Source organism: Desarmillaria tabescens (assembly GCF_030435595.1).
Source record: "Desarmillaria tabescens strain CCBAS 213 chromosome Unknown EV420scaffold_1, whole genome shotgun sequence".
In the NCBI taxonomy this organism is placed as follows: Eukaryota; Fungi; Basidiomycota; class Agaricomycetes; order Agaricales; family Physalacriaceae; genus Desarmillaria; species Desarmillaria tabescens.
The window spans coordinates 167,600-182,798 of record NW_026848300.1 but is presented as its reverse complement, the minus strand read 5'-3'; the positions used below and the strand labels follow the sequence as shown (position 1 = coordinate 182,798).

The following is a 15,199-nucleotide window of genomic DNA, read 5'->3' as shown; positions in this document are numbered from 1 at the left end:
GGTTGATTCATTGCAGAGGTATTTCGACTGGGCAACCATCGAACCTGGATATACTCTGGATGATTGCTGGCGTACTTGTCTATTCTTGGTTCCTGTATAACTGTCTACCAGGTAAAAGCATCAGGGCCGCAAGAGGTTCATCCGAGATGTGATGCCTAAAATACCTTTATTCGATTCAAAACCCACATCATGAGTAGTATAGGTCAGGGATGGCTTCCCATGATGAAACTTTCACTCGAGTCTCGCAATGCTGCCATTGTTCGGGATTACGACCAGAGCTTGGTCAGCAATGGGTAGTATAGCCCGAGTCTTCGTCCCAATTCCGATGCTGACATTGATGATGATACTACACGTGTTGTAATCCTATTAACCCATACATGTTGATTGTAATTTAAAAATTCCGAACCTTTTCGTTACAAAGAGCCTGCGGCAAAATCAATCCTCCTCCTTTACCGTGACACCGTTGTCGGACTTCTCTGGATTGGAGCTAGTCGCCACGTTTTCGTGTTCCTTGTTATCAACTACGACTATGGATCCAGCGGACGCATTTGACGTCGTATCATCATCTTCCTTTACCGGCGGCTTTTTAGATCCCGAATTGAGAAAAAAGGTTTTGGTTTCATCGATCCATTCCGCAGCACCCGCTCTTCCACTGGATCGAGTCAAAACGAAGAATCTGATGACAGAGTATGCCGAGAATAAGGCAATGGTAGGGAGGGCAGCAATGCAGACGTTTATGAAGAGGACGAAGATCAAAATGCATGCTAGACATGTGACGTTGGTGAGGTGAGACGGAAGCGCAGTTGAAAGGTGAACGCACCAAACGTGAAAATGAAGATACCCGACGCCAGTATGGCCGAGCTTAGTGCAAACAATACAAAGGACAGAGTGACTATAACAGAGCAGCCGCTGTTGAAACTATAAGTGCACCGAGGCAAGACAACTAAAAAAGGTGAAGACGAACAGGAAGAGCAAAACTGGAAAGATGCTAAGCAGAGCAAAGAACAGGAAGAATACCTAGCAATACGTCAACGAAAGCGTTACAAGACGGCAAACACAACTCACAAATGGAATGGGATGCTCATTCAAGAGCTCGTTCGCAGTTTTCAGTGCCGGCCGTGCACACCCATGCTCAATGCTTGTATGTTCATTAGCCAAGCAAATTCTCGTCTCCTTCGACGACATGCAGCTCACCGGTCAGCATACGCATGGACAATCTTGGCACTGCGGTCAAAGTACGAGGCGAGGCTTTCGTCGGGATTCATGAAGGCAATCCAGTGCCAGCGAGTCTCCAGATGAGCTACTGATAATCGGACACAAAACTAGCTGGTGACCGTAGCTCGTGTGCAGCTGGTGAGATGCGAAGGCGAACCTGAGAAACACGCTGGCGTGAGCGGATGTTTGGTTCCCTTCCCATTGCACAATACTGACAAATTTTTGACATTCAAAAACCAAAGTCGAATGAATCGAGCTACTTTCGAATAACATACATGAAGCCGTCGTAACCTTTCTCATCAGCTGTACTGATAGTTGTTGCCTCAACTTCATTGTCTCCTTGAATTGAAGCGAGCAGCCTCTTAATCCCCATAACTTTCTCTTTATCATAATCGGACAGTGTATCTGGAAGACATTCCCTGGCGACATCGCCATTCAGAACGACATTATCGAGGATCTATGCATAATACATGTCATGAACATTGCTCACAATGCATCAAGGTACTTACAATAACTCCTCCTTGTTTTACCAACCGTTTCGCCTCCGCAAAGTACTCGGCCATTGGAGGCTTATCTGCGTCGATAAAGATCAGGTCAAATTTTTGTTCGGTAGGAAAATTTGCAAGATTTTGGAGCGCAGGACCGACAACGATGTCAACTTGAGAGCTTAATCCAGCTAGTGCGATATTTTCTGAGGCAACCTAGGCTGGAATAAGACTTTGAAAGCAGAGTAAGGACGATCTGCTATTACCTTAGCGTGGAGTTCATGAAGTTCCAGTGAGATGACCTTTCCATCCTTCGGAAGTGCTCTAGCCAGATATATAGTCGAGTATCTACAATAACTGTTACAAGGCAGGTCAACAGCAACACAAGTGCAATGCTTACCCTGCAAGGGTTCCGATCTCGAGGATTCTCTTTGCACCAATAGATCTAGCAAGTAAATTCAGAAATCTCCCAAGCGCAGTGCTAACGGATATTTCTGTCCGTAGACCATGGGCATCGCTATTCTGGACAGCAGCACGGAGGATGTCGTCCGTGGGCGTAAGAAAAGACCTATGGTATTTGTCTGAGCGGGTCCAATCAGTGTAAGTGGTGGCAGAGAAGTTCGCCATAACTCTGCTGGAACTCAAAAGGATGTCAGTCGACTTTTAGCTGCCATGCATTCCGAGGAAAGCGGGAAACGATGTACACCAGGAATGGTACAAAAGGAGGAGATACACGCAAATCGGCGTCGCGTTTGTTCAATTCGCAACTCTGAGATAGGATGACTCCATACATACAGTAAAAATACATCTTACGTTTCCACCTACATGTAAGCCGTTAGCACTGGCGTCGACAGAGACATGGTTAGAACCAAATCACTTCTCTCACTTCCTGATTGCGTACAAAAACCCATCATAGCTTTTCTCCCCGACAGTTCCCATCGTAATCGCCTCCACCTCGTTATCGCCAGGTAAAACAGCAAGCAGTTTCCGCACACCTTCCACACTCTCATCCGAGTAAGACGGATCCGCTACTCTTCCATTGCGGACGACGTTATCTACAATCTGTGGAAAAAGTTAAATGTACATTGGATGTCCGACATCACGTATCACCTATAACACCGCCCGGTCGTACAAGATGCTTGGCCTCAGTGAAATACTGCAATATTGAGGCCTTGTCCGCATCGATGAAGGCGAGATCGAACTTGGGCTCAGACGGAGTCTTTGCTAAAGACTCCGAAGCAGGTCCAACGACAATCGTGACCTTGAAGGCTACCCCGGAGTTGATGAGATTTTCCGTTGCAACCTACGTGCAGTTGTGATTAGGGACAGGAATAAGTCGAAACAGTATCATGTACCTGCGCATGGAGTTCTTTCAGTTCAAAAGTGACCAACTCTCCTCCTTCAGGAAGAGCCCTCGCAAGCCATGTGGCTGAATAACTGTCTGTTCTGGTTGACACAGAACGAAGTATTGCCCGAAAAGTCAAACGTACCCTTCAAGTGTCCCGACCTCCAGGATCCTCTTTGCGCCGATTGTCTTCGCCAAAAGATTCAAGAACTGTCCTTGTGCAGCGCTGATGGCTACATCTGGTAACCCTTTCGCGATACTGTTCTTGATGTTGGCTTCAAGACTGTCATCCTTTTGTAGCAGATAAGAATTGTGATATTTATCGGAGCGATCCCAGTCGACGAATGAGGTGGCTGGGTTGTGTGCCATGGTGAATGGTGTGTGTAACGATGAAAGTTGCGACCTTTATAATATCTGGGTTTGTGTGATAACCGATATAGGACATGCCGTTAATCGGCCGATACGAAAAGAAAAGAGGATGGAACCAGAGTGGTATCATTCACATATACTATGGCGTTATAGGTATGTTGAGATACATTCAGGTAGGCATGCATAGGGCGAACCGAGGAGTAGCCCCGAGCTAGAAGCGACAGTAGAAAATCTTGTCGTGGTGGCGTGTTGGTGTTGGTGGTCACCCATTAAGATTAAGGTAAATTCAAATTGCAGGTAAGCGGTCCCTCTGCTTCAGGGAGTTTCGGATTTTCACGTAGACGTCGTCGATATGGCGATTTTGGTTCTCTCACCACGGGCTTGATGGAACACTCGCTTGAGATTACTATAGGGTAGCTGCTAGCCTTTGTTGCCCGGTCAGGTGGATGCGAAAGGATCGTTGAGAATTAAGAGTGAAGGAACGGAAGTAGGGAATGCATTAATGGGGTAGTGGTAACCTGGGTCGTTGCCATCACAGAAAAGTGTCTCATATCGACCCGCCGGGGGTTCGATTCCCTCTTAATGCATACAGAGTCAATTTGGTGTTTCCTTTAATTGGTTCTTAAACTTAGTTGGCCAGTGGCCTCATGCGTTGTGTGTGCTGCGGTCTTTGAAGTCGAACATTGATCTGCTATTGTCATCAACACTTCGATATATTGTTTTTCTTTTGACCGAGTGTATAACTTTTAACGAACGTATAAATGTCAGTTCGACAATGATTTTACATCCTAAATCTTATCTGAATTCGAGATTATAGTGCCTGATATGCAATAACTATGAATTCGTCAATATCCTTTCTCTCAAGCAAATGGTATGTCGGCCGCAATGTCGAAACCATCCTGAGCTCCAGCAGCCCAGTTTTTTACGTTCTACGTGGGTCGCGACCATTGCTCGACACTGACCATATGCTAACCAATGCTGAAATAGTCAAACTGACATGCATATGACCGGGGGCTTTCTATGATGAAAAGACTTCAGGAAATCAAGTCACCCAGGTCTGTCGAGCCCACTGTAGACAATTATGTGCTTTTTGAAGGCCCCGCAGCTATGGCCACCCTTTTAACCACAAGGTCCATTAACTGAGGTTGCTTTCTGGGCTAACTTGTTCTTCTGGGTTCTTGTCTGGAAGACTTGGAAGCTCTCTACCAAGCTCAGAACCTGCCACCTGTAGGCCTCCGTGCAGAGTCGTTTACGCTCGCTATCGAGGCCCCGGTGATTGTTCTTCACTTCTATGTTACTCATGTAAAAACCTTCGACTTCCCATCCCAACGTATACTACACCTAGATGTTGTCCTCGAGAGTGACTTATCAGTATGGAGATGTTGATTTCAGAGCCGCTGGCTTTGATTAGTCCTGTCGCAACTTGCTTCCATGATCTCTCACCTCAATCTCGAGCTCGGTTCACAGTTGAGCAACGGTGCTAGGCTCTTCATCCCCTTCTTGATCCTGATACCTATCCTGTGCCATCTTGTTCTCTGTATAATGTGGTCTGACCACAGCGAGCTGCCTAGTGGCTTCTCCTACACGGTATGATACGCAACCACTGTGGCGCAGGACTCATTTCGACAATTAGTGAGTTTGAGCACAGAAAGTCATCGATCCTTCTTGTTTATAAACAAAATTCAACGTATTTCACTCACAATTCCGTCACTTAATATGGGAGTTCCAGATTCGAGGGATATCTCAGAGAATTGACTTGAAACCTGGGATCATCTCCTCGAGGTCTCTTCGATAATCATCAACCAGGGAAGAATCATTTTTCTCGAACGTCCACGGACCCGGAGGAGCGTCCTTATTAGTAATTACTAAAAGCCGTTGAAGAATAGGTCTAAACTTACGATAGTTGAATCGATGCTCCAAAGCCTAGAGTCATTATCGTTGCCTATCATGTGTTCCTTGCCATTGAGTTCAAAATGGCATGCTTCGAAATGAAGCCGGTGTTTCAGGACTTCAAGGAAGGTGTCAAGGTCTCCTGTGGCAAGCTAACCGTTCATCAGTTGCATCCGAGTCCTTATCTTGGCAGGCTCAGCTGCAGAAAACCCTGCAGCGGATGCCATGCTCAACGCTTTGTGGCTCCCATGAAACCCAATTCTCCTATCAATATCATCAGCCTCAATGTCCTTGCTAGCTATAAAACATACTTCCAGTAAGGTTTCCCCATGGTACGGTTCGGAAATCTCTCCAGGAAATGCAAAGTGTGCTTTGAACTTTAATTAAAACACTGCTTCTGCAACTTGAAGTTGGACATTTACTTGAAGAGCATTTGGGGACTCAACAACACCCTCGGTGAGGGGGTGCTCTTCGTATAAGTACGCCGAGCTCTTTGCGGGCTTCCGAGGAGGACAAGAGACCACCGCGATTACACCCCTCCCCACCATCCCCGCTATGGAATTAACTATGTTCCTCTCGGATAATATGCCAGCACGTTGCCCTTGACCCACTTTAATGAAATCCATGATGGTGTATCGTAATATATTCCCGTGCCTTATTTCTCAAGACTATCAAGGTTGCCTTGGGGTGCAGAGACCATCGCCTCTTTGATCGGCTAGTAGAGATTCGTCTGGATGATGTTCTGCTAGACTCCAAGGCTAGGGTTGCCGAGCTGTCTCAGGCAGGTTTTCGATTTGCATTGTGAGAATCGCTCTGTTCGGCTTGAGGATGTGCCTCCCTCTCAGGGATAAATATAGATTTGTCGTAGTTTCTAAGAGAAAATGAGCGCATTTTATTGTGGAAAACATGCATTTACATGGTATTCACATTCACAAACATGTTTTCTGCTCTCACAAAGACCCATAATAGCGAGTCGTTGATATTTTTCCTGTAAGAGCTTTTACATAATAAAGCTAAGCTTAATGGGCATTGATCAAAATGTGCTGTGTTACGGTGGTCTGGATCTGTGGCTGACGGGGCCAGGAAATGACAGGTATCTTGGACGCGACATTAGGATTGAGCATTTATGGCCCAAGAAAAGTTCGAAAGCAACAACAAGAATGTAAAACTAACGCATAAAATCCAATACAGACTCCTTGTGCCAGTTGCTGGACCAATGGTGTATTCAACTGGTGTCTTTATGGTATACCCAAGGAATATCAGAGTGAACAAACCCTGTTACGACTTTTTCAGTCTGAAGAGCAATGGCAGGCTCGCGCCATGTGAGTATGGCCCATATACGGCCGGCTTGGAATCTAAGCTGATAATATACAGAGGAGCTACTGATACCATTATTCCGGAAAGAAGACACAGGTCAATGTATGTAAGGTAATATCAAGCAGGTATGCTTCGTCAGATGTGCTACTTCCAATGTGATGATGGAATTGAACAATAGAATTTAAGGTGAACATCAAATTTGAATGATGGTAATTTCTGAATTATCATGAAGCCAGATACTGCATCAAATTTTATCTATTAGATGATACTGGAGCTACCTGAAAGGCAACAGTATTTCTTGCCATACGTCCGACTTAGGCTACTGCGTGCTACAAAAATGCGCTCTACTTTGGGGAGAATGCACACATTCTAATATCATTCCCTTTCACCCTCAGCTAATTTTCATTTCATGCCTGTCGAGAGTTGTACTAAGCACAAAAGTGGTATGTGCTGCCAGTGAACTTTACGATCAAATGCTCACGAGCTCCACCCTACTTACATGTACAGTAGTCCGCGCGAAACAGCAACCAATCCAACAGTCTTTGCATGATATAACATCTAAACCATGAATTATCTACCTTCAATGTGGTATGTACAGTCATTAAAGTACGCCAGACCAGAGGCGGCGCTAAAAATAGGTCTATAATCCGGACACGGAGCCGTGCCTTAAAGCCGCTCAAACCGATTTGCGTTATGCACTGTTACGCAAAACGAAAACCTGCCTGAGACAGCTCGGCAACCCTAAAGGCTCGAGCTAAAGTCACTACCATTTGGGGCAAGACTCCTTTCTATGGAAGCGTTGCGAATTCAAGCGGATTACAGGATAAGTGTACATTAAACTATGTCCCCGGAATCTGATAGTGAGTTCCGCCCTCGTCCGATCGGGACGATCGAACCGTGCCGGAGGACTTTTTAAATAGAAGTCCGGGCCGCAGACCCGAGCCCACTTTGCAAACCAACATCATGTCAGCGTTCTAAACTTGCGACTCATCGATGTCGGCATAAACACCTTAACACTGCTGGTACCACTTGCTATATGAGTATGGCTCTGAGAAACGTAATCTCCAGGCGAGGAAAATTCCATAAAATTCGACCTACAAACTTTCAGTGGCAGTTACTACACGATTTAATGATCCGGGCGCTGGTCCGCATAGCCTACCTTGTACTACGAAGACAGCATGGAAGACACCTTTGGTACAACCGCCACTTGAAACCAAATTACGTCGTATCTGGACATTGGTATGTGTGGTGGTCTAGCCTTCAATACTTGATATCCTCATTCTGCTCTCACTAGCTAGAAAACTCAGGATGCAATCTAGGGCAGAAAATGACGGATAAAACTGGGAAAAACTGGTAAAGACTTCAATCAATGCACAGAAAGGCAAGGAATGATGCATGGCAGAGAAACCAGACACGTATCAAGTATGAAAGTCTCTCTCAAATCATGCTCTCTGCCCTCGCCGAGACCGGCCAAGCAGAATCAACCATTACAGTGCCGAAGCAACGGTCCTACACTGGTAGAAAACCTGGCTAATACTCCCTGCATCGACTTTGGTATTCACGGGGTCTTAGAGAGGCTTAATGCAACACTTGGCACTTCATATACTCTGAACGGCTCCATCTTGCGCTCGGTTCTCGAATCCTTCATCGCACAAAATTACGACTTTGGCATTGTCTACACCAATTTGCGTCCTTATTGGTATGACTTGACCACCATCAGATACATCGGGGAAACATGGAACCGACACTGGGAGATGCGACAAAATATCCTTGTGAATAACATGATCTCCGGCGAAAATTTTTCACCCCGGCGAATTTGGGATCTGTATGCTAATCGTGTGGTGCCATTATGGGTCGCCTTCGAATATCCATGGCCGATTTCGTATGCGTGGGTGTCTGACGAGGAGCGCATGAATGTGTGGACGCCCATCAATGGATTTGAATGGCCAGTGCCGATCCCTAAAGATGCAAACCTTGATCTCATCCGAATTGAGATGTTGAACATCGGAGCAGAGTACGTGTGGTTAGAAGTTCTGTGTTTGAGGCAAGAGAGTGAGTGGAAGGTCGATCTGCGCAAAGAAGAGTGGAAGGTCGACGTGCCCACCATTGGATCTATCTACCGCAACGCGATGGTGGTGTCTTACCTCAGCGGGTTGGGTCGGCCTTTTTGTTTGAAGCCAGGCTATTTGGAAAGTGAGCGGTGTTGGTTCAGACGTGCATGGACGCTACAGGAGGTCAGCAGTAACTTGATAATTGGCGGGGAGACCGACAATTACTGGATCATGGAAACATCCATACGACTGATGTTCAAGGAAGAACTGCAAGCGTTGCAGGCGATGACCAGACGGAGCGTCTTTGACGTCCTGTGGCAGATGCGCAATCGCGTGTCAACTAAGCCTCTGGATAAAGTCGCAGACCTGGTATAGGTTCTCTCCGCAAAATCTATCCCAATATACGATGAGACACAATCCGAAGAGGATGCCTGGGCAGCACTCGTGGATGTTATGCCCAAGCTATATCTGCAGGTATTGCTCTTATACCTGAACCTGGGAACGGATGCAAACGTTGGCGACCGTCATGGAGCCAGGCAATGGCAGGGACACTTCCGTCATTTAGTGGGTTTATTTGGACTTATGAGGTCGTCCAGACGAGGGAGCTGGAAGGCGACTGGTATGAGGGTCCCTGTATAAAGTCAGGCAACGTGCGGGGATTGGTCGATGTATCAAAGGAAGGGATACCTCGACAGGGAGAGTTGGTGGTTAAAGACTTCACCGGGGCGCCCCATACATTCAAGATCCTTGCCAATCACGCATACCCGATACCTGATGGGTCATATACACTTATATGCAGCAACTATTTTTCCGTTTTCTCAGAACATTGGGTCGTCGGGTGGCAGAGACGGGATGGGAAATTTGTGAAGTTGTCGGTGATTCGCGTGGCGGATCGTAAAGAAGGACAGAGGTTTTATGAACTTCGTATTGCAGAACGTTCTAAAATATTTCTTTGCTGACTTGATCAGGTTCATGGCTAGCGCGAATCCAATGGTGGAGAGACAGGATGGAGAACAGTGCTGGGACGTCTTTGAGACGTGGAAAAGGCTCCCATAGTCTCGAGTTTCTTTCTATCTCTCTCAGCCTATGCTGCGATTATTATAATAATGCGGGTTTTTGTTTACATTCCCACTGACTAAATTCGCGCAACTAATGAAATTAAGAGTTGCATTCCTTCTCACAATTACAGAGATAGTGACGCAGATGGAAGAAGACCCTCAGCTTCGTATTCTTCGACATCGAATGCGGCGAATTGAGTACTGAGCTCCACACTTGTGTAGGACCTGAAAATCAGAAAGATCAGAACTCCGAAGCGACCGCGACGGAGATGAGAGAGGGGACTACGTACAGGTTGAGAGCTACTGTTATAGTTCCGATAAGTCCATCTGTGATATCGTCACCGACCCAGGTGATATCCATCTGTTAGCATCGTGTCAATAAGTATTATACACCAATTTGTTGAAGGACGTACATTAGCATTGTAGCCGGTGGCGGACTCTGTTAAAGAATATAACATAAGTTCTATCAAATGCGTTAGAGAAGAGAAAACTTACGGTAAGGATACCATTGGTCGTCTGAAGAGGACGTCGTGGGTAAGAGAGCTTCATAATAGTGAGAGCGTACCTTCGTTGCTGACAGAGTCCGACCACGATATAGCATTGGCGGCATAGATGGAATTGGCAGCAACTGCCTGCAAGGTGTCATTGTCGAAAAAGAACTGGCCTGCACTAATCCAAGAATCAGCCTGTTATTACATGTCAGCCTCGTGTATGAAGCAACGTACTGTACAGCGCTTCCACCAGCAATGAAAGTGCCGTTTGCCGCGATTTCTCCTTCAGGGTAGATTTTGATATGGAAATGTTGTGCCCGTTGAGAATCTATCGGCATTTTCAAATTTATCTCAGGGTATAGGAAGAAGAGATGCATACACCATCCAGGGAAGATTGAATACATGGTCAAATGTCCGTCCTCGCTGGAGGGAATGTCAGTTTCAGAATCACAGAGAATCAGTGATTGATGAAACATTACTCTGATTGCCAAACACCTCGAAGGAACGTGCTGTTGTCATCCACAGGTGTATTGAGCATACTGGCAGCACTTGTAGAGTCGGCGCCGCTGTAAGCACCATAGCTGGTGGTGGCCGACGTCGTGGTTTGGGTGTACGCTCCCGAACCACCAAAGCTACCACCGGCAGAGCCGGACATGGATTCCACATCTCCGCTGCCTTCACCAGAATCGCCGCCTGCAATGTATGACTTATAGAAACGTGTTTTAGAAGTTAGGATATACGTTGATTTCAATGACTTACACCCGTCTCTGCAATATATCCGGCGTAGAATCCCGTAGCATTCGCGTGCCAGGCGTCGACCCAAACCTGAACGGGGTCGCAGGTGTTGATGTCGATGAAATCAGCCTGAATTAGTCGTGCGTTAGAGTGAACATAATCTACTGGGTATAATAAAAGACGTACAGAAATTTCCAAGGGGATTCCAGCTTGTCCCTCAGTCATGTTTTGCCTCACAATTTCACCTCTAAACAATGTATTTGTTAACTAATGAAAAAAAAGATGGGGATGCAACTTACAAAATGTGGTAGGGACCTTGGGTAACCTCTGGGGTCACAAAACAGGTACTATCATTACTCGATGTTGTTCTACAATAACATTATTAGTTGGACGCCGAGTCTGGGAGAGTAAGTAGGAAATACCTAGGCATGTAGTAACTTCCACGCGACCAAAGACTTTCAGATACATGCAAAGCTCGTTTGCGCCTACGTGCAGCTAGGATGTCGCCGCATCGTTTCTCAAGAGACTCGCGCACAACAAGGTTGTCACGCTTCCAGTGTACCGGAGCAGGAGAAGCATGTGCGGTAACAGACATAACAGCTGAAGCAACCAGAATGAGGGTAGACCAGGCAGAAACCATTGTCGAGAAAAATAAGAGTTGAGTATAATGGTAGTAGCCATTCTGACAGCTTTTATACAGACATTCCCGCAGTTACTGCAATGATGCTAGGAACGCAGAGAATAACGGTCATTTCATACAACTGCTGCGCGTAGTATACGACCAATAAAAAGTAGACAATTTTTAATACGGAAAAATGTCCTTTCATGCGATGATATATGTCCGATGTACTGCGTCGTTGTTGATCATAGCATCCTTGTGATTAACGGAGACCGATCAGCATTGCTGATCAGGGTGTATATCCAAACAGCAGAGGTTGCTTTAAGAGGCTGTCGAGGTTAGAAGTAACGAACGAAGCTGTAATAGAACTGAAAACCTGATTTTATGATCGAGTAAGAACACTTGCTTGATAAAAGGCTGCTATCATTGCGGCTGCCCAACGACTAGAGTTACGTTGTCGCGCAGGAACTACGCATAGGGTTTCTGCGCTTCGGGAACAAAAACACGGAGCTGCATGGCTGTAAAGACCGTTAGCGGTCCCATCAAGTCTTGTGTGCGTGAAGCATTGACGCGATGCGTCGGAGGAAGGGGTATTCAGTTCCATGACGCCGTGTAGCTGCAAAGCTGAAAATACGAGTGATTAACCCATATCAAGTTGCGAGAGATCGGACAGAGCCAGTAACCCTAGCCTTTTGCTGCGAGAAATACCTCCGAGAGGATCCAAGTCCAACCGATGAAGCCCATGGTTTCTGTAGCGCTTGCCAGCAGTTACCATGCTGCCTGAGATATATGAATCAAGAAGCCAAAAGGTGTATAGTTAGTACATCTAGAAGAGAGGATACGTTAGGCAACCAAAGAAAGAGTTCGGACCGATCCAATACGAAATCGGAAAATACCGGTATCGACCGAAGTTTACCGCATTCAGTACAATTACAAAAAATGCACAGAAGACGTCTGTTAGCGTCTGTATTTACGCAACTCCATGCACATCAAGAATACAGCTAGTTGACATGTTCCCTAGACATATTTGGATGCCGCATGGCGTACTCGGAGACTTGATATCATGGTGACTCGGGAAATCTGATCTGGATTACCATCATTGATGGCGGCGGGACCGGGACCGGGATCTAAGTGACCGACATAGTGCATATTCTCTAACCTTAAACGTTCGCTGAAAATAATGAGAAGGTATCCTCCCCAGAATCATTGTCCACATTCTCGCGGAGACGAAAATCTAAAATGCTTCTCCTTTAGTGGCGTCCGCCGTTGGGTTGAGATGGAAATCTTTTCGGTAGTAGTATTGCCTTACATATCGTCAGTCAAAGCACACGACAGTCATCTTGAAACGCTGAGTTTCATTCGAGTCGCGTGTATTCAGAAGTCCAATTCAAGTAAATAAGAGAAAGATGGTATATACCGTAGATCAAAACTCATGCTCCAACAGGGCATAACCGGCAGCATCATACATGCTCTGAACATACTTCATGGTCTTTAAAGCGTCCTCATTGTCCTGACCTCCAGACCGGAACTCGGGACGTGCTTCAAGGAGAAGACGAATATCTGCATCCATCTGAAAAGTCCGTCAGCAGCTGCCGGAAGAGATCCATGAGCGATTGCCTAACCGTATCCCATACGTGACAAGCTTTAGCAATGATACCAACGTAGGTGTTCACATCATGCTCGTGCATGCGCATCATGGCATCTAACTTCGAGAAGGATCTTGCTTGGAAACAAGATTGCTCCAGTCTACGTCGTTCTTCTTCCACGGTCAAAAAGATGCCTGAGAAACATGGGGAACATGAGAACATGATGACAAAATGGGTGACTTTGTATTGGTCTTACGATCACGATCCTCGCATCTCGTGTACACCATGTCAGCAATTCCGCCACCATCGTGATGGGGAATAGATCTCTGCGAAGAAGACAAGGAAATATAAGAAAGCCGTACGATTAGTTGCAGATAACACGGACTCACCAAAGCTGTAAACCAGGCCGATGGACAGATGGTATGCATCAAGTCAAAGATACCGGCACGCGCCATCGGGACGCCACACAACTCTATCGTCGAAGCAATCTAGAGAAACCAGAAAATTAAATGCGTAGCATGAGAACAGGCACAGTAACGCTACCTCGCGGTCAACTCTGTAGAACATCGCTGTCAGCTAAATTTTATTGATGGAGTTTATGAAAGTATACTAACTCGTGGAGTTTGTCCTCCGCGTCCCAAGTAATAGCAGTATATTCAAAATTATTACTGCCAGCGCAGGCTTCGTTCCACTCTTCTGTCGCCTTCTTCACGGAATCCGCCAGGGTCCTAAAGCGCTCTACGAGGCGTCCAGCTTCGGGAATATGAAGTCTGTCGATGTCCTATATAATAGAACCGATGACTTGGTAACTATAAGATGGAAGTACAGGAAGAAGATGAGTACATACAGACTTGAACTTTCGTATTTCTTCCTGAGGCCAATATTCCCGCTTCTCGAATTCACCAAGGAACTCCATTGAGAACATCCAGGACGCAAGGGAAGCGAGTCGGATGATTAGCTGGGAGTCCAGGCGAGCCCTTCTGAAGTCCTCATCGCATAAATAATCAGTCAGTGCCTCTTGACTTTTGACCAGAGAATACGATATACCTTCGCGATATTCTGCCACGAGATGATGAGATCTTGAATTTGTTGGCCATGCTCTTGTAGAAAATTCCAGTCATCGCTGTCTGCAGAAAGATTCTGAAGGCAGCCTGTAATATTGTCGAACGAGGTCTCGAGCCTACGTCCGAAATCGACACGCCTTCGAGAATCTTCCACCATCTTCTGCTGTTGAACGGCGAGATTGGTAGAAATATCATCGCGTAGAATACGTCCAAAGGAGTTGGTAGAAAGAGCCATAGCAATGTAATATGTGCTTGGCTTAGAATCGGCAAGTCCTATACTTATACCCATTGCACTCCACACACGGCGAATCAGTGGATGTTTGGGTTAATATTTGTCTAAGGGATTGTTTATCTCCGGGCGGGGATACATTTCAGACGTCAACAGGTAGGTGGGTGATCCAATACAGCATCATATAATGACTCCGGTAGGCGTGTAGATCCTATCCAAACTGGGAAGATGGATGACGCAAGTAAGTTGCAAATACTGTAGAGGTAGGGTAGCAACTTACAAGATTAGATGGATAGCCAAGTCAGGAGAAGACGATTGTTGCTTACCGGTAAAGATAAACTCCTATCTGAACGACAAGCCGGTCATTGATAGGCAGTAGGCAGACGGAGGTGCGTGTGCGTGTACAATCGGAATCGCCGACTTCGTCCCCCGCTCCTTAGTTCAAGGTGACTTTGTAAATGTACACACCACGGGGAATGATATCCTGCTTCCACTTGAACCGCCAGAACAGAATAGCCACAGCTTCATCTACACAGGCGTCATGCATAGCATGTTTCGGCCACTTCAACACCGCATGCTAATCCGAAGTGCCCGGTGGTGAAAATGTCCGTGAGCATATTTCAGAGCGTAGTCTACAGAAGTCCATCGAAAGGATCGAAACTATGGGTGGTAATTAGTAGCGTCGAAGAGTGACGTAATTCCCTTTCTTTGACGCGCCATCAAGCGCGACGGTACTGGCGTTACT

General features: G+C 46.2%; 6 protein-coding genes and 1 non-coding gene across 7 annotated transcripts; 2 read left to right on the top strand and 5 right to left on the bottom strand.

Moving 5' to 3' along the window:
* Positions 1-164: 164 nt before the first annotated feature.
* Positions 165-1,393, bottom strand: EV420DRAFT_1492199 (uncharacterized protein). Its single transcript, XM_060470732.1, has 5 exons — positions 1,195-1,393; positions 1,066-1,138; positions 965-1,017; positions 821-909; positions 165-764 (listed from the first exon to the last, which is right to left on the bottom strand). Exons 1-5 carry the CDS (start codon positions 1,263-1,265, stop codon positions 436-438), a joined length of 615 nt encoding a protein of 204 aa, XP_060338842.1. The 5' UTR covers positions 1,266-1,393; the 3' UTR covers positions 165-435.
* An 18-nt stretch (positions 1,394-1,411) lies between these two features.
* Positions 1,412-2,506, bottom strand: EV420DRAFT_4987 (O-methyltransferase family 3 protein). Its single transcript, XM_060482387.1, has 4 exons — positions 2,101-2,506; positions 1,967-2,048; positions 1,725-1,916; positions 1,412-1,672 (listed from the first exon to the last, which is right to left on the bottom strand). The coding sequence occupies exons 1-4, from the start codon at positions 2,325-2,327 to the stop codon at positions 1,472-1,474; spliced, it is 702 nt and encodes a 233-aa protein (XP_060338841.1). The 5' UTR covers positions 2,328-2,506; the 3' UTR covers positions 1,412-1,471.
* Positions 2,507-2,582: 76 nt separating this feature from the next.
* On the bottom strand, positions 2,583-3,414 carry EV420DRAFT_1258355 (O-methyltransferase family 3 protein; the record flags this gene model as incomplete). Its single annotated transcript, XM_060466886.1, has 4 exons — positions 2,583-2,762; positions 2,818-3,003; positions 3,056-3,137; positions 3,191-3,414. The coding sequence occupies 4 exons, from the start codon at positions 3,412-3,414 to the stop codon at positions 2,583-2,585; spliced, it is 672 nt and encodes a 223-aa protein (XP_060338840.1).
* A 496-nt stretch (positions 3,415-3,910) lies between these two features.
* EV420DRAFT_t35 lies at positions 3,911-4,001 on the top strand. Its single transcript has one exon. It is a non-coding gene; the product is annotated as a tRNA-Gly (tRNA).
* Positions 4,002-7,808: 3,807 nt separating this feature from the next.
* Positions 7,809-9,129, top strand: EV420DRAFT_4960 (uncharacterized protein). Its single transcript, XM_060482369.1, has 2 exons — positions 7,809-7,860; positions 7,916-9,129. The coding sequence occupies exon 2, from the start codon at positions 8,010-8,012 to the stop codon at positions 9,045-9,047; it is 1,038 nt and encodes a 345-aa protein (XP_060338839.1). The 5' UTR covers positions 7,809-7,860; positions 7,916-8,009; the 3' UTR covers positions 9,048-9,129.
* Positions 9,130-9,855: 726 nt separating this feature from the next.
* On the bottom strand, positions 9,856-11,596 carry EV420DRAFT_1472346 (aromatic compound dioxygenase; the record flags this gene model as incomplete). Its single annotated transcript, XM_060469046.1, has 12 exons — positions 9,856-9,955; positions 10,021-10,091; positions 10,144-10,169; positions 10,226-10,246; positions 10,296-10,399; positions 10,456-10,549; positions 10,601-10,644; positions 10,701-10,927; positions 10,981-11,085; positions 11,143-11,203; positions 11,256-11,324; positions 11,379-11,596. The coding sequence occupies 12 exons, from the start codon at positions 11,594-11,596 to the stop codon at positions 9,856-9,858; spliced, it is 1,140 nt and encodes a 379-aa protein (XP_060338838.1).
* Positions 11,597-13,045: 1,449 nt separating this feature from the next.
* Positions 13,046-14,935, bottom strand: EV420DRAFT_4844 (uncharacterized protein). The gene is made up of 8 exons (XM_060482338.1): positions 14,781-14,935; positions 14,209-14,665; positions 14,009-14,149; positions 13,776-13,942; positions 13,705-13,717; positions 13,551-13,649; positions 13,418-13,487; positions 13,046-13,355 (listed from the first exon to the last, which is right to left on the bottom strand). Exons 2-8 carry the CDS (start codon positions 14,512-14,514, stop codon positions 13,117-13,119), a joined length of 1,035 nt encoding a protein of 344 aa, XP_060338837.1. The 5' UTR covers positions 14,515-14,665; positions 14,781-14,935; the 3' UTR covers positions 13,046-13,116.
* Between the last annotated feature and the right edge of the window lie 264 nt (positions 14,936-15,199).

Coding starts and splice junctions, on each gene's coding strand:
- EV420DRAFT_4960 (XM_060482369.1), top strand. CDS start 8,010: ATGATGCATGGCAGAGAAACCAGACACGTATCAAGTATGAAAGTCTCT.
- EV420DRAFT_1492199 (XM_060470732.1), bottom strand. CDS start 1,265: ATGAATCCCGACGAAAGCCTCGCCTCGTACTTTGACCGCAGTGCCAAG. Junction 1,139..1,194: donor GTCCATGCGTATGCTGACCG/GTGAGCTGCATG, acceptor TGAACATACAAG/CATTGAGCATGGGTGTGCAC. Junction 765..820: donor TATCTTCATTTTCACGTTTG/GTGCGTTCACCT, acceptor TCACATGTCTAG/CATGCATTTTGATCTTCGTC.
- EV420DRAFT_4987 (XM_060482387.1), bottom strand. CDS start 2,327: ATGGCGAACTTCTCTGCCACCACTTACACTGATTGGACCCGCTCAGAC. Junction 1,917..1,966: donor TTCATGAACTCCACGCTAAG/GTAATAGCAGAT, acceptor ATTCCAGCCTAG/GTTGCCTCAGAAAATATCGC. Junction 1,673..1,724: donor TAAAACAAGGAGGAGTTATT/GTAAGTACCTTG, acceptor TATTATGCATAG/ATCCTCGATAATGTCGTTCT.
- EV420DRAFT_4844 (XM_060482338.1), bottom strand. CDS start 14,514: ATGGGTATAAGTATAGGACTTGCCGATTCTAAGCCAAGCACATATTAC. Junction 14,150..14,208: donor CGTGGCAGAATATCGCGAAG/GTATATCGTATT, acceptor TTATGCGATGAG/GACTTCAGAAGGGCTCGCCT. Junction 13,943..14,008: donor AAATACGAAAGTTCAAGTCT/GTATGTACTCAT, acceptor TCTATTATATAG/GACATCGACAGACTTCATAT.